The sequence below is a fragment of the Pan paniscus genome, chromosome 15 (genome assembly GCF_029289425.2).
Source record: "Pan paniscus chromosome 15, NHGRI_mPanPan1-v2.0_pri, whole genome shotgun sequence".
NCBI lineage: Eukaryota > Metazoa > Chordata > Mammalia > Primates > Hominidae > Pan > Pan paniscus.
The window spans coordinates 57,761,929-57,785,292 of NC_073264.2; the positions used below are offsets into that span (position 1 = coordinate 57,761,929).

Sequence of the window (23,364 nt, forward strand, 5' to 3'; positions counted from 1 at the left end):
TTGCTTTCTTTTTCTTTCTCTTACTTTCCTTGGCTAGTGTACAGACACCATAAAATCTGATAAAAGGGGTTTCCTGTAGTCTGACCCCTGACATTGAGGAGACTGTAATGGAGGTGACTTCTCATGCAAGATTTGGCCAGCGTTCTAGCAGTGTCCCGGGAGTGCCATGGTTTGGCAGGAAGACAGGAACCCCACAAGGCCAACTTCTGCCTGGACTTCGGCCTGAGGAGCCAGTGGGAGCCAGTGAAACTGTCTGCCTCTCCACATGCGTCAGGGCCCTGCCGCCCTGGCACCAAGGCTGGCACGCACCAGAGGGCAAGTGGAGAAGCGGATGGTGGCTCCCATGTTATCTGACTAACCACTGGGTGGGCTACACTCCCTGTGCCCCTGCTGTTGCCTCTGATAGGAGTATGCTTGGTTCTTGGTATTGACTTGCCTTTTTTTGTTGTTTTTTAAAAGCACCCATTTTGTTCAATGCTTCTGTTCTATTACTCAAAATGTAGCCAAAATAGAAGGGAATCAATTACTAGTGTATTATTTTGAAAGCTTCAAACATAAATTGTGAAATGTTATTTCTGCTCATATTCTTAGTGTTTTCTCTTGGTAGAATCATAATGTTTAGCCTTTATGATATTTAAAACCCATTTTCAGTGTTAGGTTTATTTTTATGATACTCTGCCGGTAACTTTTAAGTCATCAGGCTAGGATATGAAGAGTAGTTTTTTAAGTTTATGTTTTAAAAGTGAAATATTGTGAATCTTTCATCATAGTTCTCATCAGTATCCCTCAGAATTTTTAAATGTTAATGCTTTAATATTTAGGAAAAATTTTATACCAAAGTTGAAAAAGATAGAATCCTGTTACTCCCGACTTCTGGTGTGTTTTATAAATGCATCAACACAGGATATTACTTAAAATTCTGTTCTAACTGGCTTCAAGTCTTATGGTTAAAGAAAACAACTTCAACCCAGTAAGAGATTCACATTTTGTTGTGAATGCAAAACCATTCTAATGCTGATACTCACAAACAAATAAGTAATGTTTCCAGGGATTCTGGGAACATCTAAAGGCCAAGATCTTGGCACAGCATTACAGAGCAAACAAGGAGCTAAAGCTTTAGCAGTGATCATATTCAATGAAGACATCATTGTCAGCACCCTCTAAAGGTCTGTTTGATTTGGATCAGCACAGACAGTATTTTTAAAACAGCCCCAGGAATAGTACAGTGTGCTTACCCAGCTATAGAAAATTAAACAGGAATATATCCTGAAAAAGGGGTTTTTGAGGGAAAAAAAAAATTCTGATTGCTCTTCAACAATGTAACATTCATTTGATGGAAACTGTATGTACTAGAAAGATTAGCTCATGCCATATTGGAAAACAAAAAAAAAGGTGGTGATGCCACATGGGAAGGACAAGTAGCGTTTCCAACACTGTACATGTGAAGCCAACAATTATTGGCCTGAAAGTGGAGTTCTCTGACTCTTTGCTGCAGATCCAAAGTTAGATGTGAGGGTTAATTTTCAATACAGACATTGTGATGATATTAAAAAGTTGAGTTGACAAGGTTGAGAAAGTTACAATATAAAGGTCAAGACACAAAGGCACAATTATGGGGCCATACTCCTATCCCAGTGATCCAACCTCACAGAGCAACTGCAGAGTTGCAAGTCTTCTGGTACATAGTTGCCATTAGATGAGGATAAGTATAATAAAAGATACATAGAAATAAGCCAAATCTAAGGTTTAACCATTTCAAAACTTTAACTTTAGCGTATAAGAAGTATGGGGTGAAGTACAATAGATGGAAATGGCATAAAATTTTTTAATCATTAAGTTCATTGTTTAATAAACATTGCAGACTAATAAATGGAGATTATGTCCTGTTTTTAAAATAACCATAATCATCTTCTATTTAGAAGTGTTATCTGAAAGGGTGTTTTTTGAAATGTAACCTTTTAAAGAAGGTACTTGATATTTCTCTCAGCTAAATGAAATATTCCCTTAGATAGTTAAACTGTTGAAGATATCTTTCATACCAGTGGTTGTTGTTCACATATAAAAGTGTGTGTGATTAAAACTGAAAGGGGAACACTGCTTGGAAAATCACACCCAGTTTTCTCATCCTTGGATTATGGACCTAAGTGAATCACCCATTACCCTGGATCCTTGAGTATCAGCTAAGACACAGGAATTCAGGGCCGGGAGTGGTGGCTCATGCCTGTAATCCCAGCACTTTGGGAGGCTGAGGCGGGTGGACCGCTTGAGTCTGAGAGTTTGAGACCATCCTGGGCAACATGGTGAAACCTGGTCTCTACAAAAGAAATACAAAAATTAGCAGGGCAAGGTGGCATGCACCTGTGGTTCCAGCTACTTGAGAGGCTGAGGCAGGAGGGTCCCTTGAGCCTGGGAGGTGGAGGTTGAAGTGAGCTGTGATTGCACCACTGCACTCCAGCCTTGGTGACAGAGTGTCTCAAAAAAAAAAAAAAAAAATTATATAAAAACTCAAGAGCTTTTAAAAATTACTCTTGCAAAAGCTACGGAAACTTTAAAGAGGATTGTTTATAAATGGAAAATGATCCATTTATCAAAAAACTAGGGTTCCTTAGTCTAACAGGTGAAAGTTTTCAAAACAGTTCGTTCTTAAAAGCATAAAAAACTAGAGTTCAATTATGCAGAGCTTAAAACAAGCAACTTCACTGATAGAGAATACTCGTACTTAGTGTTTGTTTTTACTTAGAGTGTCATAATTTTCCCCTAAAATTATAGCATATTCATTCAATATGTGGCTTGTATCTACACAGTTAAGTTTCTCTTTCAGTGATTAGAATTTTAGCCATTAACCTATGCAGTCGCCTGTATCCACCTGGAGGCAGTTCCTCCAGTTGCAGGATTGTGCTTATTTAAACTGATTGTCAAACTGTGGGTCATGAAGTCAATTGAGTGAGAATTGACCAGCTTTTTCATAATGAAATAGAATTAAAAACACCACAATGGGCCGGGCGTGGTGTCTCATGCCTGTAATCCCAGCACTTTGGGAAGCCGAGGCAGGTGGATCACCTGAGATCAGGAGTTCAAGACCAGCCTGGCCAACGTGGCGAAACCCCGTCTCTACTAAAAAATACAAAATTTAGCCAGGCATGGTGGCGGGTGCCTGTAATCCCAGCTACTCAGGAGGCTGAGGCAGGGAAAATTGCTTGAACCTAGTGGCAGAGGTTGCAGTGAGCCAAGATCGTGCCACTGCACTCCAGCCTGGGCAACAGAGCAAGATTCTGTTTCAAAAAAAAATAAAAAATAAAAAAATACCACAATGCATTCGAGGTAACAAAGGTAAGTAATTGTTTCATGGAACCTTCAGTTTCATTTAATATGTGTATGCACATATGCATGTGTGTATAACATATATGTCATACTTATATATGTGTGTATGTAAAGAAGTTGATAAATGTGTATAGAGTCAATATAAAATATACTCATTGTAGGTCATAGTAAAAAAATAAATTTGAAAGTCACTGGCTTAGAAGAACTTAACACCAGGCCAGGCACGGTGGCTCACACCCATAATCCCAGCACTTTGAGAGGCCAAGGCGGGTGGATCACTTGAGGTCAGGAGTTCGAGACCAGCCTGGGCAACATGGCAAAACCCCATCTCTACTAAAAATACAAAAATTAGCTGGGCGAGGTGGTGCGCACCTTTAATCTGAGCCACTCAGGAGGCTGCTGCTCGAGCTTTGCTTGAACCTAGGAAGCAGAGGTTGCAAGTGAGCTGAGATCGCGCCACTGCACTCCAGCCTGGGTGACAGAGCAAGACTCTCGTCTCCAAAACAAACAAACAAGCAAAAAAAAACCAGGACATCAAAAGGGTTAGTAAGGGATCATCCAGTGTTAACTATCACAGCTAATCTAGTTTAATAAATGAAGAAACTGACATCTATACTAAACAAGTGACTTGATTGCTGTCACAGCTAGGTAGTAACAGCACTGAGACTAGGACACAAGCTTCTTGGCTCAACCTGGTACAGTTTCCCTACTCCAGTCCCAATTACATGAAACCAGCTATATTCCACCATCAACTCTCTGGCACATTAAAGTCCTCAAATAATGCAGCCATTTTAAAATTAGCATAAACTTGTCTAGGGGTAAATGGTGTGTGAAATCAACTATGTTGCAGGAAATTAAAAGCTATACATTGAACTTTCCCCCTCTCCTTCAACCCTCCAGAATGTAATTTTTTTCCCCTTTCCTTTTAGACGTGGATAAGTTATATCCCTGGCTTTTGACTGAAAATTTCCTTGCCCTTTCTGGACTTCGGAATATATACCCAAATTAAAAGGTTTTAGTGTGACAAGAGAAAAGTCACTTTGAAATCCAGGAACTTATTAGCATAAATTACATTCCAGCTGAATCAGCTACTAGAAGCTCAATTTGAAAAATGTTGCACTAGTTTATATATTTCTTACCCCTCTTAAGTAGACATCAAAACACAATCATATTTCTGTATTTTGGAGAAAGAAATATGTCCCAGCTCCACTGGAATTAGACTTTACCTCCCAGAAACGGACCCTACCTACCACTGGTATTCATGATTCTTCTATTTGGTTCAGCCACTTTTTAAAAAATATTGAATGTCAGGCGGGTGCAGTGGCTCACACCTGTAATCCCAGCACTTTGGTAGGCCGAGGCAGGCGGATCACCTGAGGTCAGGAGTTCGAGACCAGCCTGAGGTGGTGAAACCCCATCTCTACTAAAAATACAAAGTTAGCCAGGTGTTGTGGCACAAATCTGTAATCTCAGCTACTTGGGAGGCTGAGGCAGGAGAATCGCTTGAACCCGGGAGGCAGAGGTTGCAGTGAGCCGAGATCGCGCCATTGCACTCCAACCTGGGCAACAAGAGCAAAACTCCATCTCAAAAAAAAAAAAAAAAAAAGTTTAATGTCCACAAGGCAGAAACCTCTTTGAAGACCTAAGTGTCTGATATCCTAAATATGAACCTTATGTATTCAGTGTGTAGGTGACAATGATTTCTCCCAAATTTGACTCTTGGTTTATATGTATGATTTGTGAAAATATAGACTGTAGTAAAAATAGTAATAATAGATGTTATTATAACAATCTTGGTGACATTTGTTAGCCACTTAATTGCTTCACCTAAATTTCCTTCATTTACTCTCAGAATTAGAAGTAATTTGGCCCTGCCGGGCGTGGTGGCTCACTCCTGTAATCCCAGCACTTTGGGAGGCTAAGGCGGGTGGATCATGAGATCAGGAGCTCGAGACCAGCCTGGCCAAGGTGGTGAAACCCCGTCTCCACTAAAAATACAAAAATTAGCCAGGCAAGGTGGCAGATGCCTGTAATCCCAGCTACTCTGAAGGCTGAGGCAGAAGAATTGCTTAAACCCGGGAGGCGGAGGCTGCAGTGAGCTATCACGCCACTGCACTCTAGCCTGGGCAACCGAGCAAGACTCCATCTCAAAAAAAAAAAAAAAAAAAAAAAGTAATTTGGCCCTTCATCTTCGGAGGGAAATAAGTTTGGCACCCCTCAAGAAACGAAAATCCCCTTCTGATGTGACCACATAAGCCATGCTGCATGCACTTTGCACGTTTGATAAAGATATATAGATTACCTATTTCACAAGGTTCGCTTTTACTAGGACAAAACTTTTCTCTTTCACTTGTCCCTTGCTGAACAAATAAATAGTTGATTTAAAGAGCCTAAACCTGGTAAATATGTGAGCTCATTTGTACCAAGAAAATGTGTGAACAAGACTAGAACTTTATTTTATGGGATCCCATGAAATCCCTTAATAATTGTGCTTATATTGTCATGTGAAACGTGACCTGCTTATAATTTGGATACAATAGAGATTCTATCTTCCTATTTTATTATCATGCACCTGGATGAAGCCAACACCTTAACACCTTCATCTCATCTCTTTAAGCTCCCATAGCCATGTGCTATCTCCTGTGGGAAGTCACTGTGACTTCCCTCCCAGGAAGAGGGGACAACTCTAGTTCATATTGCTTGCACAAAGAAGCACTTGGAAGGATGTGGGTCTGGAGTGTTCATTTTGCCCCTAAAAGAGCAAAGAGCAGAAACAGACAAGTTCTTTCCAGAACATAGGCTTTTTCTGGATTGCACCAGAAGCACTGTATAGTATAGTGATTAGACTCCCAGCTCTGCCACTTCCTTGCTGTGTGACTTGGAGTAAGTTTTTAAAGTTCTGTGTGGGCCAAGCACAGTGATTCACACCTGTAATCTCACCACTTTGGGAGGCTGAGATGGAAGAATCGCTTGAGGCCAGGAGTTTGAGACCAGCCTGGGCAACATAGTTGAGACCTCATCTCTACAAAAAATTTTTAAAAATTGCCAGGCATGGTGTCATGTGCCTGTGGTCCCAGCTACTCAGAAGGCTGAGGCGAGAGGATTGCTTGAGCCCGGGAGGTTGAGGCTGCAGTGAGCTGTGTTTGTGCCACTGCACTCCAGCCTGGGGCAATATAGTGAGACCTTATCTCAAAAAAATAAAAAAATAAATAAAGCTCTGTGTGCCTTAATTTCCTTTTCTGTAGAATGGAAATATAATAGACTACCTCATGGTGCAGCTATAAAAATGAAAAAGGTTAATATTTATAAAGTGTATTGAACAGTGCCTATATAGACCAACTGCAAGTCATGTTGGCTGTTTTCATTAATATGTCAGTAAAAACAGTTCTTCTCTACTTCCTACTGAGTAAAATAAATGTTCAGAGCCTCCTGGTACTTTGGTTGTCTCTCTAGTATGTTTAAAAACGTCTTTACTAAATATGCATCTGGAAAATTTAAATAATTCAAATAAATTACAATGATAATTATAAATATAAAAACGTTATTTAAATTATGTGAGTCTGGGAATTAGAAGAGAGTAACCAAAAAGCACTAAGCAGTTGAAGAAATGAAATCAGTCCCATTAATAAGAAAAACACATCTCAATCTGTGCACACGCATGCACACACACAAGTAAAAATCGTGCACAATTCATTTTCACGAGACCCCATTACCATGACCGTCCTTCCCTCTTTCTACTGGTTTCCCCAAACCATGGCCCACCTGGAAGCAGGCATCTACATTATCTCCTCTTCTTCCCAAACTTAGATTTTACCATCTATATATTTGATCTTAGTCTATTGTCCCCTGCATTCTACCCTCCAGGGACTTCTCAGAGAACAGTCTCCTACCAGGACAGCTTCTGCAGGCGCTTGGAGGACTGGCATAGGTCAGAAAGCTTGCAGTCCAGAGCATAGGGGCCCTGCTGGACCTTCAAAACCATCCTGGGGGATAGGGTCATAGATTGCTGAGCTGGGATGAGTGGAGTGGCCAAGAGTATGTTTTGTAAATGAGCACCCCATTTATTCACTTTTTTTATTACTTTTTTAAAAATAGAGGTGAGGTCTTCTATGTTGCCCCAGCTGGTCATGAACTCCTGGGCTCAAGCAATCCTGTCACCTCAGCCTCCTAAAAGTGCTGGGATTACAGGCATGAGCCACCATGCCCAGCCCATTCACTTACATTTACTACATTTAATCAATAAACATTTTTTGAGCTTCTATAATGTGCCAGGTCTGAAAACGACGTTTTCAGAGGGGAACCAGACAAGGGCCCTGTCCCTGACAGAGCTTCCATTCCAGAAGGGGAGAATGCCAAAATGCCAAACTAAAAATCTGCCCAAGGATCTTTGTTCACCACTACTACATTCTACCCAAACAAGGAATCAAACTTGCTTTCTCATTGTTAAAAGTGTTGCTTACAAAATGTTTACCACCACCCTCTCAACCCAAGTTAACAAGTTTCCCACCTGTTGAGATGTCTGCATCTCATTCTTGGGCTATCTGGAGCTTTGCTGAATCCACAAAGGGCTTCACTGGACCCACAAATGGTCATCAGACCACACTTTTATTTTGGCACATCTCTCCCCACCTTCTTTCCCACACCAACATGAGTAATTCTCTGCTTTCTTTGGCTACCCTTTATCCTTCTGCTGGTCTCAGCAACATTGGATTAAAAAAACATTCATGCTGTCTATCTGTGGCAAAGAAATATTCCCACCTCTCCCACTGCCACCCATAGTAACAGAGAAAGGAGGCGAGAGGTAATAAAAGTGTGTCACCTGCTCTTAGGCTTGGTGCCTAACTCTCCTTAAAGCCACCATGCAAATTTCTAGAGGGATGTTGATCTCATTCAGGCTCTTATCCCACGCCCTTGCTTAGCTTCATTGCTAGGAAAGCAGGCCCTGCTTCCACAAAGCAATGAAGGGAATCATTGCTTCTGTAGCATTCTTGCCAAAAATATATAATCTCAATTTAATTTTTTTGTTTGTTTGTTTTTGAGATGGAGTCTTACTCTGTTGCCCAGGCTGGAGTGCAATGGGGCAATCTCAGCTGACTGCATACTCCACCTCCCAGGTTCAAGTGATTCTTGTGCCTTGGCCTCCTGAGTAGCTGGGAATACAGGTGCCCACCACCGTGCCTGGCTAATTTTGTATTTTTTGTAGAGACGGGGTTTCACCATGTTAGCCAGGCTGGTCTCGAACTCCTGACCACTCGCCTCAGCCTCCCAAAGTGCTGGGATTACAGGTCTGAGCCACCGCACCCGGCCTTAATTTAATCATGAGAAAACATCTCACAAATCCAAATTGAGAGACTGTCTACAAAATACCTGACCAGTACTCTTCAAACATGTTAAGGTTATGAAAGACAAGGAAAGACAAGAGAGTGTCCTGAATTTAAGGAAACTAAAGAGACATGACAGCTATGTGCAATGTGGGATCCTGGATTCAATCCTAGGACAGAAAAATACTATTAATATTATTAGACAGTCTCACTCTGCCGCCCAGGCTGGAGTGCAATGGTATGATCTCAGCTTACCACAACCTCCGCCTCCCAGGTTCAAGCGATTCTCCTGCCTCAGCCTCCCAAGTAGCTGGAATTACAGGCATGTGCCACCATGCCCAGCTAATTTTGTATTTTTAGTAGAGACAGGGTTTCTCCATGTTGGCCAGGCTGGTCTTGAACTCCCGACCTCAGTTGATCCGCCCACCTCAGCCTCCGAAAGTGCTGGGATTACAGGCATGAGCCATCACGCCCAACGAAAAATACTATTATTAGAAATAGTGGTGAAATCTGAATTTAAATCTATAGTGTGGTTAATAGTATTGCACTAATGTCCCAGTTTCTTGGTTTTGATCATTATGTAAGATATTAAGGTGAGTGAAGTTGGATGAAGGGTAGACAGGAACTTTCTGAACTATTGTTGCAACTTTTCTGTAATTCTAAAACTAGGAATAAAAGAGGGTTTTTGTTTTTTGGTTTTTTTTTTTTTTTTTTTTTTTTTTTTTTTAGTTTTAAAAGCAAGGCACTCCTTTTCCCCCTTTACTCCTTGTCATTCTTTGTTAACTACTGCTTTAGGCCTCAAGACAAACAATAGATAGGACAGTGGTCTTTATGACTTGGGTGCACCAATGATCAAAGAGACACAATCCCTAAGGCCAAAGGCCACAGGCCTGCCACCAGCCCAGTCGTTAGGGTAGGTAGCTCTCGGCCCTGGGCCTGAGCCTCTTCCTAGTAGCTGTCTAGGTGGACCTGGGTGAGAACTGGGCAGCCCCAGGGAGCCTGAAGCTCTGTTTTCAGCACCTTGGGAGGCTCTGGAGAGGCCGATGGGATTAAATTCCCCTCAAAGCCACTGGGCTCACACCCAGCTTGAAGACAGCAGGATCTAGTCGGGGATTATTCTTCCAGTCCGGGTTTCTCTCTTCAGGCAGCCACTATGGAGAAGAGGGAGTGGAGGCGAAGCACCCTTAATACCCTCATTCTTTCAAAAGATGAGTCAGGTTTTTGTAGCTTCATTAGCATTTGCAGATAAAAATACATTTTAAGTGGCATTATGCTAAGTAATTATTCTTACAAGATGTGAAATTAAATACATTTTACTCAGCATGAAATTATTCCTGCCACGTACTGAGTTTTGTGACAGCTTGAGAGTTTGGACAGTGGGTTGCAAGAAGGGGAGAAGCAATCTATGTACTTAAAAAAAAAAACCCAAAATATTTTACCAAAGGTAAGTCCTCGTAGCGAAATGATTTGGCTGGATGGAATATTAAACCTGCTACTATAAATTTCACGCCTTGCATTCCTAAAGCAGATGCAGAGTGATGATGCCAAAAATTAATTGGAAATAATGCGACTTGCCTTGTGTACTCTATCCAGTAGAGGGCATAGCAGATAAGCATTGTGTGCGTTGGTGACTTAGCAGCAACTGATAAGGCTTGTTTGTAATTGCTTCTGTAAAGATATGTAGCAGCATGCTTGGATGCTTATTTACATTTAGGAATGTGGTTTGGAATAGGAGGTGTAGATTTATAACTTTGGTTTTGTCTGTCAATACGTGGGAGACTTTTGGTTGTTGCGAGCATTATATTTACCAATGCGCAATGTTAAATTGCTGGATTTAATTGTTACAGTACAGTGAATTATTCTATTATTTCTTACTTTTTTATCCCAAGGAAAATTCAAACTTTCCAGGCTTAAGGGCAGGATAAAATGGCTCTGAGCATGTCAACGTCTCAAGAGCACATTATTTTCTTATTGGATTGTATTAACTTTACAGATGGAAATTTGAAGGAGAATTAGAAGGCTTAGAGATGGGAAATTTGGAGAAGAAAAGAATAATGTCCTAAGATTTCTGGAGGGGCTAACTGGTAAGTCATTTTGAAAGCTGCTGATGCTAATTCTCATAGCAAAAGACATAGCAGACCCTAAAATTATCAGGAATGAGGCATGAGGCACAGAATTGCTAAGAAGGAAGTGAATCTTGTGTCACACTAAGAATTGCCAAAGGATTATTCAGGTTCTGTCTCTGTCTCTCTCTCTCTCTCTTCTCTACCTGTTACAATTGGCACATATTTTTCTTATGTAAACTCTTAATAGTGCACCTGTCCACAAGCTGGGTGAAGGGTGTTTGGCAGTTCCACTTAGTTTAAAAACCAAACACAGTCTCCTGCCTCAAATACACACATTTGTTCTGAAGGGACAGCAACATGACATATGTAAACAAACATTCATCCATAGGCACTCTGGTTTGCAGCTGAAGGAAAAGCTGGAGGCGGGAGTGGGGACACAACATAATAAAACCAAACAGACAACCATGCTAAAGAAAAAGGCACCAGCCTCCCTCCCACTACTGCCCAGGTGTCAGGTGGCTGCAGGGGGCAACCACAGACTGTCCTGTCCACGCTGGAGGATCCAACCCTGGGCCAGGTACCAGCCTAGTGGGTCTGGAATCCTGATGGTTGCCACCCCTCCTCCTCCTAGACTCTGCCTCTCCTCTGGAATTCTTCCCCACAATTGTGGATGCTTCCATAGGATCTGAGGTGAGAGGCGTGGGAAAATGCAAAAGGGGAGAAACCACAAAGCCTGCTTCTGGGTAGGGAACCAGGAATGCCCTCGGTGGTGGAGCAGGAGACTTGCTTTTCACTCTGTGCCCTTGTTAGCTTTGAATTTTGTACCATGAGCAAGTGTTACCCAATCTTAAAATGGATAGACAGACAGGTAGTTGGTGAAAGAAAGAAAAAGCAAGAAAGAAGGAAGGAAGGAAGGGAGGGAGGGAGGAAAGGAAGGAGGGAGGGAGGGAAAGAGGGAAGGGAGGAAGGGAGGGAAGGAAGGAATTAAAAAAGGGAAAATTGTAGTGAAACAGGACCTGGCCTAAAGGAATGACTAGCCAATTCCTAGACTTGTTCTCATGGTCAGCCTCTCCCTGCCATGTGAGTGAGTTTCCCCTCTTGTCATAGAGGAATAATTGTCCTTTCTCACAGGCATATGTTCTATTGCAGATTTTGTTATCTTTTCTCCTTTGAAACTTGAGTTTGTTGTTTATATGACACTGTTACTTTACAAATGGCCTTCTCCCGCCCACACATGTGTATGTGGGGGTGGAGTGGGAGTCCTTACTCCTGTGAGAAGGGGGAAAAAGAGGCGGAGAATGGAGAGAGGCTATTCATCATTAGAAAGGTTGTGACAGAAGAATTAGACCCTCAGGATTATAAGTTTAGGTCTCAGGGTGAGTTCAAGTTTAGCGTGAAAGTTAGGGCCCCCAGAGGTCTGCCTTTCATTCACTCCTCAAAATCTGATTGCTGTTACTGCCACAGAGAGTTGTACATGCACCCCAAGTGGCAAGAGCCATGATTTGGCTTCTACATAGCTGCAGCTATCAAGAGAAAGTCTAAATCTCGTCTGTCTTCTCAGATAGCTACTTTTCTTGTCTAAACATCTCTCCAACCAGAAGCTATATTTAATATTGCAAACAACTACTCCCGTGGTATATAGGTCATGGATTTATTGCCAAGAACAGGATCCATTCCACCTAGTTTAAGCATTAAATGGCTGACAGAATTATGAGGAAGGTGAAGAGACAGGCTCTAGGTTTAACCTTCCCAAAGATGACTCTCAAAACTTCTCTGCAGAGCCCGGCCACCAACAGAACTGCGGCCTTCCGCAACCAGGAAGCTCCCTAACAAGATGGGAAGCTACTGCTTTTGTCCCAAACTGCAGAACCATGACACCCCTGCTAGATCTCAGAAGCCACTGTGGTCAGGAAGTTACTGCAACTGCTACAACCAGAACCACCCCTGTGCCCACTAGAATCCACACAAATTAAATGGCTTCCCCAACACTGCCTTTCAACACACACACAAAGCTACTGATGAGACACAGGGAAACTATCTCCGACTAGGCTTGCCCGCAAAAACAATAGAAAACGTAGGCTGTGTCTCACTGCCACCTTCTGAATCCCACATGAGTGTATCTGAATGGCCGAACTACGCTCACGTCCAGAACCCTCACTGCAAGGGCATTTGGGAAGCACAGTTTTAATTGTCCAGCCTCTGCAGTACACAAAACATTCTAGAAGGCAGTTGCACTGGCTGGGCACCGTGGCTACGCCTGTAATCCCAGCACTTTGGGAGGCCAAGGCGGGTGGATCAGCTGAGGTTGGGAGTTTGAGACCAGCCTGACCAAGATGGAGAAACCCCTGTCTCTACTAAAAATACAAAATTAGCCAGGCGTGGTGGCACATGCCTGTAATCCCAGCTACTCAGGAAGACTGAGGCAGGAGAATCGCTTGAACCCAGGAGGCGGAGGTTGGGGTGAGCCAAGATCGTGCTGTTGCCCACCAGTCTGAGCAACAAGAGCAAAACTCCATCTCAAAAAAAAAAAAAAAAAAAAAAAGCAGTTGCATTAAATGTTGAGCATCGATACACTGTATTTGTCACTCTTTAACAATTACAGAAATGAAAACATGGGTTTTATTTTGAAAAAGCATATTTACAAACTGTACACAAGAGTAAATTTTTTTAACCAAAAACAAATGCACATTCAGAAGTGGGTAAATTAGTAATGCAGGAATTTTCAACAAGGGTTTATGGGTACTGAGATCAACCCAAAATAATGAGGGTTAAGAATTATATATTTCTGGCCGGGCATGGTGGCTCAAGCCTGTAATCTCAGCACTTTGGGAGGCTGAGGCAGCAGGAAGATCATCTGAGATCAGGAGTTTGAGACCAGCCTGGCCAACATGTATCTATTTATGTGACATCCAAAGCACACTAATCAGTACATTGATTAGAACATGAGGAAGAGCAAAAGATAGCCAGTTTTACCCAATAATGACATGAAAGCTAGGTGAAGACTTCTCTGAAGACTAGAACTGAGAAGGGAAACTATTATTTCATCAATAGAATGGGTTAAAGATGCAGCATGATCTTGCCAGTCTGCAGGAATTGGATCTGCATGCATGAGCAGTTGGAATCAGCATGCTTCCAAAAAGATCAGAAGGCCTTCGTGTAGAAAAGTAATGCAAAACAGAAACCACAGCATCTTCTGTTCTTTTTCGTCATTTGAGAAGCCATTCTAGGACTACTTGGGTGTGAGTGGAAGCACATCCTTGGGACACTGCCCAAAGGCAGAGTAGGAAGTATGAGAACTGGGACAGTTATTTGTGCTACAAGAAAAGAGCAGCTTACAATAACAGTTTCTGGGAATTCAAAATCAAATGACCGGGGAGACTCCAAGACACACTCTTCCAAGGCTCTCAGAAGCTGGATGAGCACTTATAAAGAAAAGCATTCCCTATGACCAAAACACAGAGATCACTGATTACAACAGAGACAGGGGGTGCAAAGGAGCAGAAAGACACGGCAGAAATTATCCTGCGGGGAACCCTCCCAAAGCCTCATGCAGTTCGTGATGGAAGTCAGAAGTCCAACTGAGAAGCAGAGCATGAAACAGGGGTCTGGGTCCTGGTGGCGGTGCAGAGTGCAGTTCCCTGATGTCCCCCTGCATCAAGGTCAATCCTGTTGTGCGTTGAGGGGAAGCAGAACCAATTGTTTGAAAGCTTTGAGTTACTTACGACTTTCAGCATAGACATGAACTGTTTTAATATTTTCATTTATTTACGTATTTCACATTTTTAAAAAGTATCTGGCATGTGTCAAGTAATATGAAAAACAGGATACTTTAAGAGGTTTATACTTTTATGAGGACCTAAGATAGGTAAAGGAGCAATTGGATTATAAGGTGTACTTGCTCTAATAAGGGAAACATAGAGGGTTGTACGGGAAACCTATCTAGACTCAGAGTGGAGGATGTCAAAGAAAGCTGGCTGGCAGAGCGGACTAACTGAGCTGCAGGGAGGAGGAGAGTTAGCAGGAGAGGGCAGACGACTGGGGAGTGCTAGAGTAGGAGGGGAAAGAGGATTCGGGAACAGGGATGAGCAAGTGCAAAGCCTTGAAGGGGAGAGAGGACAGCACGTTCAAGGAATTTATAAAGTAATTCTGAGTGGTTGAAATGCAGAATTTAGGACAGGTGTGGTGGCTCAACCTGCAATCCCAGCTCTTGGGAAAGATGAGGTGGGAGGATCACTTGAGGACAGGAGTTTGAGACCAGCCTGAGCAACATGGTGGGACCCCCACCACTACCCCACCCCAGCCCCCACTCCCTGTCTCTGAAAAAAGAAAAAGAAAAAAACTAGCTGGGTGTGGTGGTGCAAGCCTGTAGTCCCAGCTACTCCAGAGGCTGAGGTGGGAAGATTGCTTAAGCCCGGGAGTTTGAGGGCACAGTGAGCTATGATCGCACTATTGCACTCCAGCCTGGGTGACGGAGCAAAACCTGTCTCAAAAAAAAAAAAAAAAAAGTGCAGAATTTGAGTGGAAGTGGCAAGAAATGAGGCTAGTGAAGCATAAACCAGCTGATAACGATCTTGAGAGCCACAGTACAGAGTTGGGTTTTATCTGGAGGGCAGTGGGAAACTAGGGGAAGGACTTTAAGCTGGAGAGTGACACCACGTAAACTTTGAATGACCGTGGTGACAGCAATGTGGAGAATAGACCGGGTTGGGGTGGGGTTGGGGCACGATGGGAAGAAGAGAACCCAATCAGAGGTGGTTGCACTTACACGGGGTGATGATGTGGCCTGAACTAGGTCGATAACAGTGAGGAGAAAGAAAAATGAACATATTCTAGAAACCAAACCCTGAACAGACTCTTAACACTGCCCGGCCATCCTGGCAAGCATGACTTCTCACTCTCCAAGACAAACATCCCGAGCTTTCATCTCTCCACACTTCAGCTCCCACTCCTCCACCTCAGCTATCTAATGTAGTCGAGAAAATAGAAGCCTTTAGAGAGGATTTCCCTTTTCCCTTACATCATACCTGTCTGCTTCTGTGTCTATCTTCCCCTCCTCCGCTCCTGAACCACCGCCTTCTCAAAGACTCTCTCTGTTCCTTCAGTTCTCTCCTCTTCTGTATCCTTTCGTCGCTCTCCCTCTCTGTCTCTTTCTCCATATCACACACCCCGGTGTTCTCCATCTGGAGAGACGCTTTTCCTTACACTTCAGCCATTTCCTATTATACCCTATTAATCCTTCATACCCTGGGGCTGCCTCTTTCCCAGCTCACCTGGGTTCATTCTACTCCTTGCGCCTACACTTCAGCCACACTGGCTCCAAACACTCCAAGCCTTTTCACCTGAGGGCCTTTTCACCTACAGCCAGGTGAAAAGGCTGTAGATGTCAATTTGTTAAGGTGAAATCACACTGGATTAGGGTGAACCCTAAATCCAATGACTAGTATCCTTGTAAGAGGAGAGGACACACAGAGATAGAGACATGGAGGGAATGTGACCATGTGGAGGTGGAAACTGGAGTGATGTGTCCATAGGCCAAGGAATGACAAGAAGAGTCAGTTTTGATTGAGGAGAAAGGAAAAAAAAAATGGTTAGGCAGACAGGGTGGCTCTTCGGTTGAATCCTTTCAAACAAAAGAACAGCCGGCAGGGACAGATAAGGGAATTTGCACAGGAGGGCTTACCTGAGACATGCCACAGCCATATAGATAAGAAAGGCTGCACAGGTGACTTACCCAGACATGCCCGCAATGGAAAATTCCATTCCCTGACACATGTGCAGTAAGGGGAACAAAGCAATATGGAATAACTCAAGCTAAGGGCCCACACGCGCATTAGGAAGATGGGGTGGAGCTACCAGAAATTCGTGCCTTAGGCAAATGAGACACCCAGCCCTCATTGATTTCCTATAAAAGCCTTTGTACGCAATTGTGAAAATGGCAGCCCTCTTCTGGGTACCCTCTCTGCAGCAGAGAGCTTCTTTTCCCTTATTAAACTTTTGCTGCAACCTCACCCATTGTGTCCACCGTCCTGAGACAAAGAACTCTGGATGATACCTTATAATGAGAAACTGCTACATTGTGGTACATTGGTGAGACTGTAACAGTTGGAGGGAATTTGTTACTGCAGCCCTAGGAAATTAATACATCATTCTTCACCCATGACTCATCCCTTCTCAGGCATCTCTTCCTAAGGAGGTCCTTCCCTGGCCAGCTTACCTAAGAGTATTGCTATTTTTCTCCTTTGTTAAAACTAGTTTATTTTCTTCATAGCCCTTAGCATGAGTGGAAGTCATACAGGTATTGTTTCATTTTTAGTTTTGTTATCTGTTTCACACGCTAAACTGTAAGCTCCCAGAGGGCAGAGACCATTATCTACCTTTCTAGTACTGGCCTGAAACATGGTCAGCATCCAGTAAATGTTTGACAAACTAGTGAAATAGTGAATGAATGAATGAATGAATGGGATATTGAGAAGCTAGAGTGGATAGGACTTGTGACTGGTTTGATGTGAGGGGAAGGGGCTGCAGGGGCAGAAATTCCAGGTTCTGGCTTGAGTCCTTGGTGGATTTGGGTGTCCTGAGCACAAGAGGAAGAGCAAGTTTAGAAGAGGGATAATGAGCTCAGTGTTGGAGTTTTGAGTCTCAGGTGCCCATGGGGCATTAAAAATAGATGTCCAGTAGCTGGTAGCCCTGTTCCTGCCTTTCTCTGCTCTCACTCCTACCCCCTCCTCAGTCTATCTGCAACACAATAGCCAGAAGGAGCCTTTAGAAATACAAGCAGATGACATCGCCCTCTGCTTATCATCCTCTGATAGTGCTAACATCTTATTTATTTATCGTCTGACCTCCCCTATTCTAGTGACCTCTATGCTTCATGAGGATGGGATTTTTGTCTGTTTTGTTCACTGCTTGTACATCCAGCACCTCCAACAAGTGTCTGGTACACAGGAGTGGTCAGCAAAATATTTGTGTAATAGATAGATGATACTCCAGTAGGAATCTGGATTATGGGTCTGGCACTCAGTAGTGAGTTCTGGTCTAGAGATGAGGACTGGAGGCCACCAACAGATAGATGGTACATGAAACCCTTGCAGTGGATGTGACCTCCCATGGGAAGGACATAGAGTAGGAATAAATAAGGGGCAAGGAAAGGGCCCTGAGAAACATCAATCTTTAAGAGAAAGGCAGAGGTGAGGCCAGGTGTGGTGGCTCATGCCTGTAATCCCAGCAGTTTTGGAGGCCAAGGAGGGCAGATCACTTGAGTTCAGGAGTTCAAGACTAGCTTGGCCAACATGGTAAAACCCCGTCTCTACTAAAATACAAAAATTAGCTGGGTGTGGTGGCACACGCCTATAATCCCAGCTACTCAGAAGGCTGAGGCAGGAGAATCTCTTGAACTCGGGAGGTGGAGGTTGCAGTGAGCCGAGATGGTGCCACTGCATTCCAGCCTGGGCGACAGAGCGAGATTCCATCTCAAAAAAAAAAAAAAAAAAGGGGGGGGGCAGAGAAAGTGATGTCCCCAAAAGAAAGAAGAAGCCTGTGTGATACCAAAAGACCAAGAGGAAAGGGCATTTCAGAGAGGGGGTGATCCAAAGTCAAAGCCACTGCGAAGAAGCGGTGTAAGAACAGAGATGCGAGGGTGGTTTCCTAGGATGACAGTGGAGAGTCCGATTTCAGTCTGGAGGAATGAGTGGGAAATTAGGACGTGAAGACAGGAGCTGAGCCACTGACATGGACAACTCACCAAGAAATCAGACTGAGAAGGACAGTGAGGGTGATTACCGAAGGAGAACTTGGGGGTCAATGTGGATGTTTTGGTTTAATGATTGGAGCCCGTGGAGCCAGCTTAAATGCGGATGAGGAACAGGTGAAGGAAACAGCTTTCAGACACAAGTGAGGGATGGAGATGCCTGACAGAGTGCAGAGAACAGGATATAAAACAGGTAAAGCAGGGGAAGCCCTTTTGTGAAGCAGAGATACAGAAAGATGGGGCAGTAGCATATGACAACAAGCACTTATTTCTTACTTACACACCTGTGATAAGACTAGAGTTTGGCTGATCCAGGTTAGGCACAGCTGGGCTTGGCTTCAGGCTATTTAGAATGTCTCATTTCCCGGGACTGGCCGAGCAGGATGTCTTTCTCATTGCCATGACAGAAGCCAAGAGGGAAAACCCAACTATGCAAGCACATCTCTATGCAGTGTGTTTGGGCAGTAGCAAGTAGGTCTGGGTGCCTCATAAATAGGAGTGAAGGCTACAGTGATGGGGAGAGTGTGGGATGGCCGGTGGGGCCATCTACAGAAGGGCGTTGTACGCCATGCTCAGGGCTTTGAACTTTATAAGAGAGTGGAAGCAACATGAGGCCAGAGGAACATATGGGTTTGGGGTATTCAGGGTTACCCAATGTGTATTTAGCCCTCCAAATAGCAGCCAGATGCCAAACAAATAATGAGAACCTGTTCCATTGACAGCATGCTTCCTCTTTCAGGATACCTTGCCCAAACCTGAAAGAGCGATCTTTGAGATGACTTTGCAGTTGCCCTTTCCCAGACGATCGTTGGCTTCTCTCTTCTAACCAGCTCCAGGGTATTGAACAGTGACCTCTCCATGCTGAGATAGGGCTGCATTAACATCTTCAAGGCCCTCTTCACTCCTGCCTGTGGCAGCCAAGGAGTGGTGTGTCCCTGTAGGCCCCCCTGCTAACTTAGGCTTGGTCTTCAACATGACCTTCAATTTATCCCTGAATTGGAGTAGAGAGGATTTTGCCTTTCTCCATATACCATCTGTAGGAACCTGAGTTAGCCTGGCAGAGAAATACACATGATCTCTTTGGAATGCTTGATGCCCTTGGAGGCTGGTGATAATGGCAGTCCCCAACGTTGACAGGGTCATCTCTCAACATCACTGTGTGTTCTGGATGGTATTTGATAACCACCAGGAAAGAGAAGGAGACCTCAGCATCATGATGCTGTTTCTTCCTGGATTGTTCACATGCTCTTGCCTTTCCTTCCATAACTCAGAGCTAGTGCAGGGGTGGGTGCCTGTGGTTCAGACAGTCCCTCTGTTCCCAGATCCTTTGTGCCCTGGCATTGTGCTTGCAAGATGCGACATTGCTTTCCCCCATCTCATATGCTGGCCAGAAGCAGGACATCCCAGCATCCCAAAGTTCTATAGGTCCACATGAGAAATACTCCATTTACTACTACTTTTCGGCTGCAATCTTATTTCTTTGCCTTTGGAGAGTGGCATAAAGCTTCCCACATCGTTCTCTACCTACCCATTCAGAATAAAGTGTGTAATTTTTTGGTAAATTGCGATGTTTCTAGGGCAGGTCAGTGATCCACACTGAGCTTTCAGATACTCGTCACTAAGCCTGTTGTCCAGCACGCCTTTGCATTGTACTGACATAACCTGTTTGCTTTCTTGAGATGACTGAGTGTTTCCCTGGTTATTAAGGTGGAGCTTGGCCAGCCCACTCCAGCCTTCTGAATGTGCAGAGCATTTGCTTTCTGTGTCTTAAGGCATCCTTCCAGGAGCACTAGCCTTGGGTGAGGAGCTAGGGTGTGGCATGTGTTTACGAGTTCATGATCCCATCTTTCTTTCTCATTTGGGAGACCCCTGCAAGGTGTTGGACCTGACCTCTCTGGGCGTCAGCTTCATCTAGAAAATGTAGGCAATAATATTTCCTCTATAGGATGCTGAGGGGATTCGATGACATAATAAATGCAAACTGGCCCATGCTAAGTGCTCATTCAGAATCTATTGCTGTTATTATACCACAAACCAGGACTAGGCACTGGTTTTCCCCTGACTGTTATTCCCTTCTGTCTTATTCCATTTGGGATGCTAGAACAGAATAACATCGAGTGACATATAAGCAATAGACATGAATTTCTCAGGAGTCTGGGAAGTCCAAGATCAAGGTGCTGGCAGACTCAGTGTCTAGTGAGGGCCCGTTTCCTGGTTCCTTGAGGAGTGCCGTGGTGCAATCTCAGCTAACTGCAAGCTCCACCTCCCGGGTTCACGCCATTCTCCTGCCTCAGCCTCCCAAATAGCTGGGACTACAGGTGCCCGCCACCACGCCCGGCTAATTTTTTTGTATTTTTAGTAGAGATGGGGTTTCACTGTGTTAGCCAGGATGGTCTCGGTCTCCTGACCTCGTGATCCACCCACCTTGGCCTCCCAAAGTGCTGGGATTACAGGCATAAGCCACCGCGCCCGGTCGGGAGTCCTTTTTATAAGGGCACTAATCCTATTGATGAGGGATTCCCCATCATAACCTAATTACTTCCCAGAGGCCCAGTCTCCAAATACCATCACCTTGAGGATTAGGATGTCAACATAGGAATTTGGGGGAAACACAAGCATTCAGTCATAGCACCTTCCTTCCCTTATTCCTGGACAATTTATTTCCTTTCTGGCTCAAACTCTGTTAGACTCAGCCTGTGGGCCACTGTGTGCTGCCCTCCCTTTCCAGCCAGAGTGGCTGTAGTGACAGCTTGACCACTCCCAGGGTCATGGATCCAGGTCACTGCTGCTGCTGCTGTCACCCCAGCAGACAGAGGAGTCCACTGGCTGGATTGTTCTCTCAGGCGGGGGCGCTGGCCTCCCCAGTGGCTGCACAGAGACAGGTAATGCAATCCACAGTGCAAAGAGGTAAATCACTTATGGGCCAGACAGGGATGGAAGGCAACTCTTGGGATCATTTATCTCCCTTTCTCCTCCTGGACAGACTGTGATGCGGTTCACATAGTCTTTCTAATGAACCCCACAAGGTTGAGCAATCAGTGGCATCTGTTTCAAAGCTGAGACCAGCTCGGTAACATGCTCCCATATTTATCTCACTGCTTCTCTGCCTCACTTGATTTGCCCCTCACTTCTGCTTCCCTACAATTGTACCCTGCACCCCAGTAAAGGGTAACCATGTAAACTATTGCCTTTGACACTGCCTTTTAGAGGACTTGGGCCAAGATGCACAGATATTTTTTACCTAGCATACCTGGCAGGTGATCATAAATATGAGACAAAGACATGGGAGGACAATGATGGCAGAGGATAAGGAGCTCACCATGTCATGGCCAGTCTTTCCACCATGGGTTTGAGCACTCTTTTCTCTGTGAGTTGGTTTGCATTCATGTATGTTGGTTTTGGTCTTTCTTCCTGGAACACATGGTGTGAGTCCACTACTCCTCTACTAATAGTACTTTTCATTTTTTATCCACAACAACGGCCTTCCTCAGTCTTCTCCAAGTTAGACACAGCTAATCTCTTCATTCATTAAAAAGTGGTTTCCAGGCTCACACCTCCCATCGTTGTCACCTTCCAGGGCCATGGTGTCCAAGATCAATGTTCCTCTTGAAAGGCAGCTTCCAAAAAGAGATCCAATGTTGCAGGTGTAAACTGAACAGGACAGAGGCTGCGTGTGCTGTACTTTGGCCCCTCCCTTTGCTGACAACTGCATTAGATTATCCATCAACTCTCACCTGATCCACTGCATTTGAAGCATTGTGATCACCTCATTAAATAGCAGAGGGGAGCCAGTTTTCAAAAAAAAATAATATTTATTACATAACACCCTTTCAAAGTTTCCTAATCTAGAAAACTGGGCAGTACATTGACATCATAGAAAGAAAATTCATGAATTTTGGAGTCCAGTGAAATTGGATTTGAATCTAGGCTCTCACTGGGAAAATTGGATAGCCAAATGCAGAAGAATGAAACTGAACCCCATCTCTCCCCATATACAAAATCAACTCAAAGTGGATTAAAGACTTAAACATAAGACCCAAAACTATAGAAATACTAGAAGAAAACCTTTAAAAAAAACTCTCCCAGACATTGGTCTAGGCAAATAATTTGTGACTAAGTCTTCAAAAACACAGACAACAGAGACAAAAATAGACAAATTGGACTAAACTAAAAAGCTTCTATACAGCAAAGGGAGCAATCAACAGAGCGAAGAGAGAACCTGTTGAATGGGAGAAAATATTTTGCAAACTATTCATCTGAAAGAAACTAATATCCAGAATATACGAGGAACTCAAACAACTCAACAGGAAGAAAAGGTCCTATTAAAAAGTGGGCAAAGGAAATGAATAGATAGTTCTCAATAGAAGACACACAAATGGCCAACAGGCATGCGAGGTATATTTTTTGAATGCTCAATATTACTAATCCTCAAAGAAATGCAAATCTAAACCACAATGAGATAGCACCTTAACCCCATCAGAATAGCTACTACTAAAAAGACAAAAATTAACAGATATTGGTGAGGATGTGGAGAAAAGGGAACTCTTACACATGGTTGGTGGGAATGTAAACTAGTACAGCCACTATGGAAGACTGTATGGAGATTTTTCACAAAACTAAAAATAAAATTACCATTTGATTCAGCAATCCCACTACTGGGCATCTACCCAAAGAAAATGAAATTAATGTATCAAAGGGATACCTGCACTCACATATTTATTGCAGCACTATTCACAATAGCAAAGCAATAGCAAAGATATGGAATCAGCAGATGAATGGGTAAAGAAATGTGTTTTATATACACAATGGAATACTATTCTGCCATAAAAATAATGAAATCCTGTCATTTGCAGCAGCATGGATGGAGCTGGAGGCCATTATGTTAAGTGAAATAAGCCAGGCACAAAAA

General features: G+C 43.6%; 1 protein-coding gene across 3 annotated transcripts in view; it reads left to right on the forward strand.

Moving 5' to 3' along the window:
• TMEM260 (transmembrane protein 260) overlaps window positions 1-23,364 on the forward strand; it is a 94,443-nt gene extending 71,079 nt beyond the window's left edge. For 2 of the 3 annotated variants that reach the window (XR_008620891.2, XR_008620892.2), the window contains exon 17: window positions 38-56. Coding sequence is in view for 1 of the 3 variants with exons in the window: in XM_034937611.3 (XP_034793502.1) it covers window positions 38-79 (42 nt within the window). In the remaining 2 variants the exon portion in view is untranslated. Of the gene's footprint in view, window positions 1-37 lie in introns of all 3 variants that reach the window. The other variant, XM_034937611.3, reaches the window with a different exon arrangement.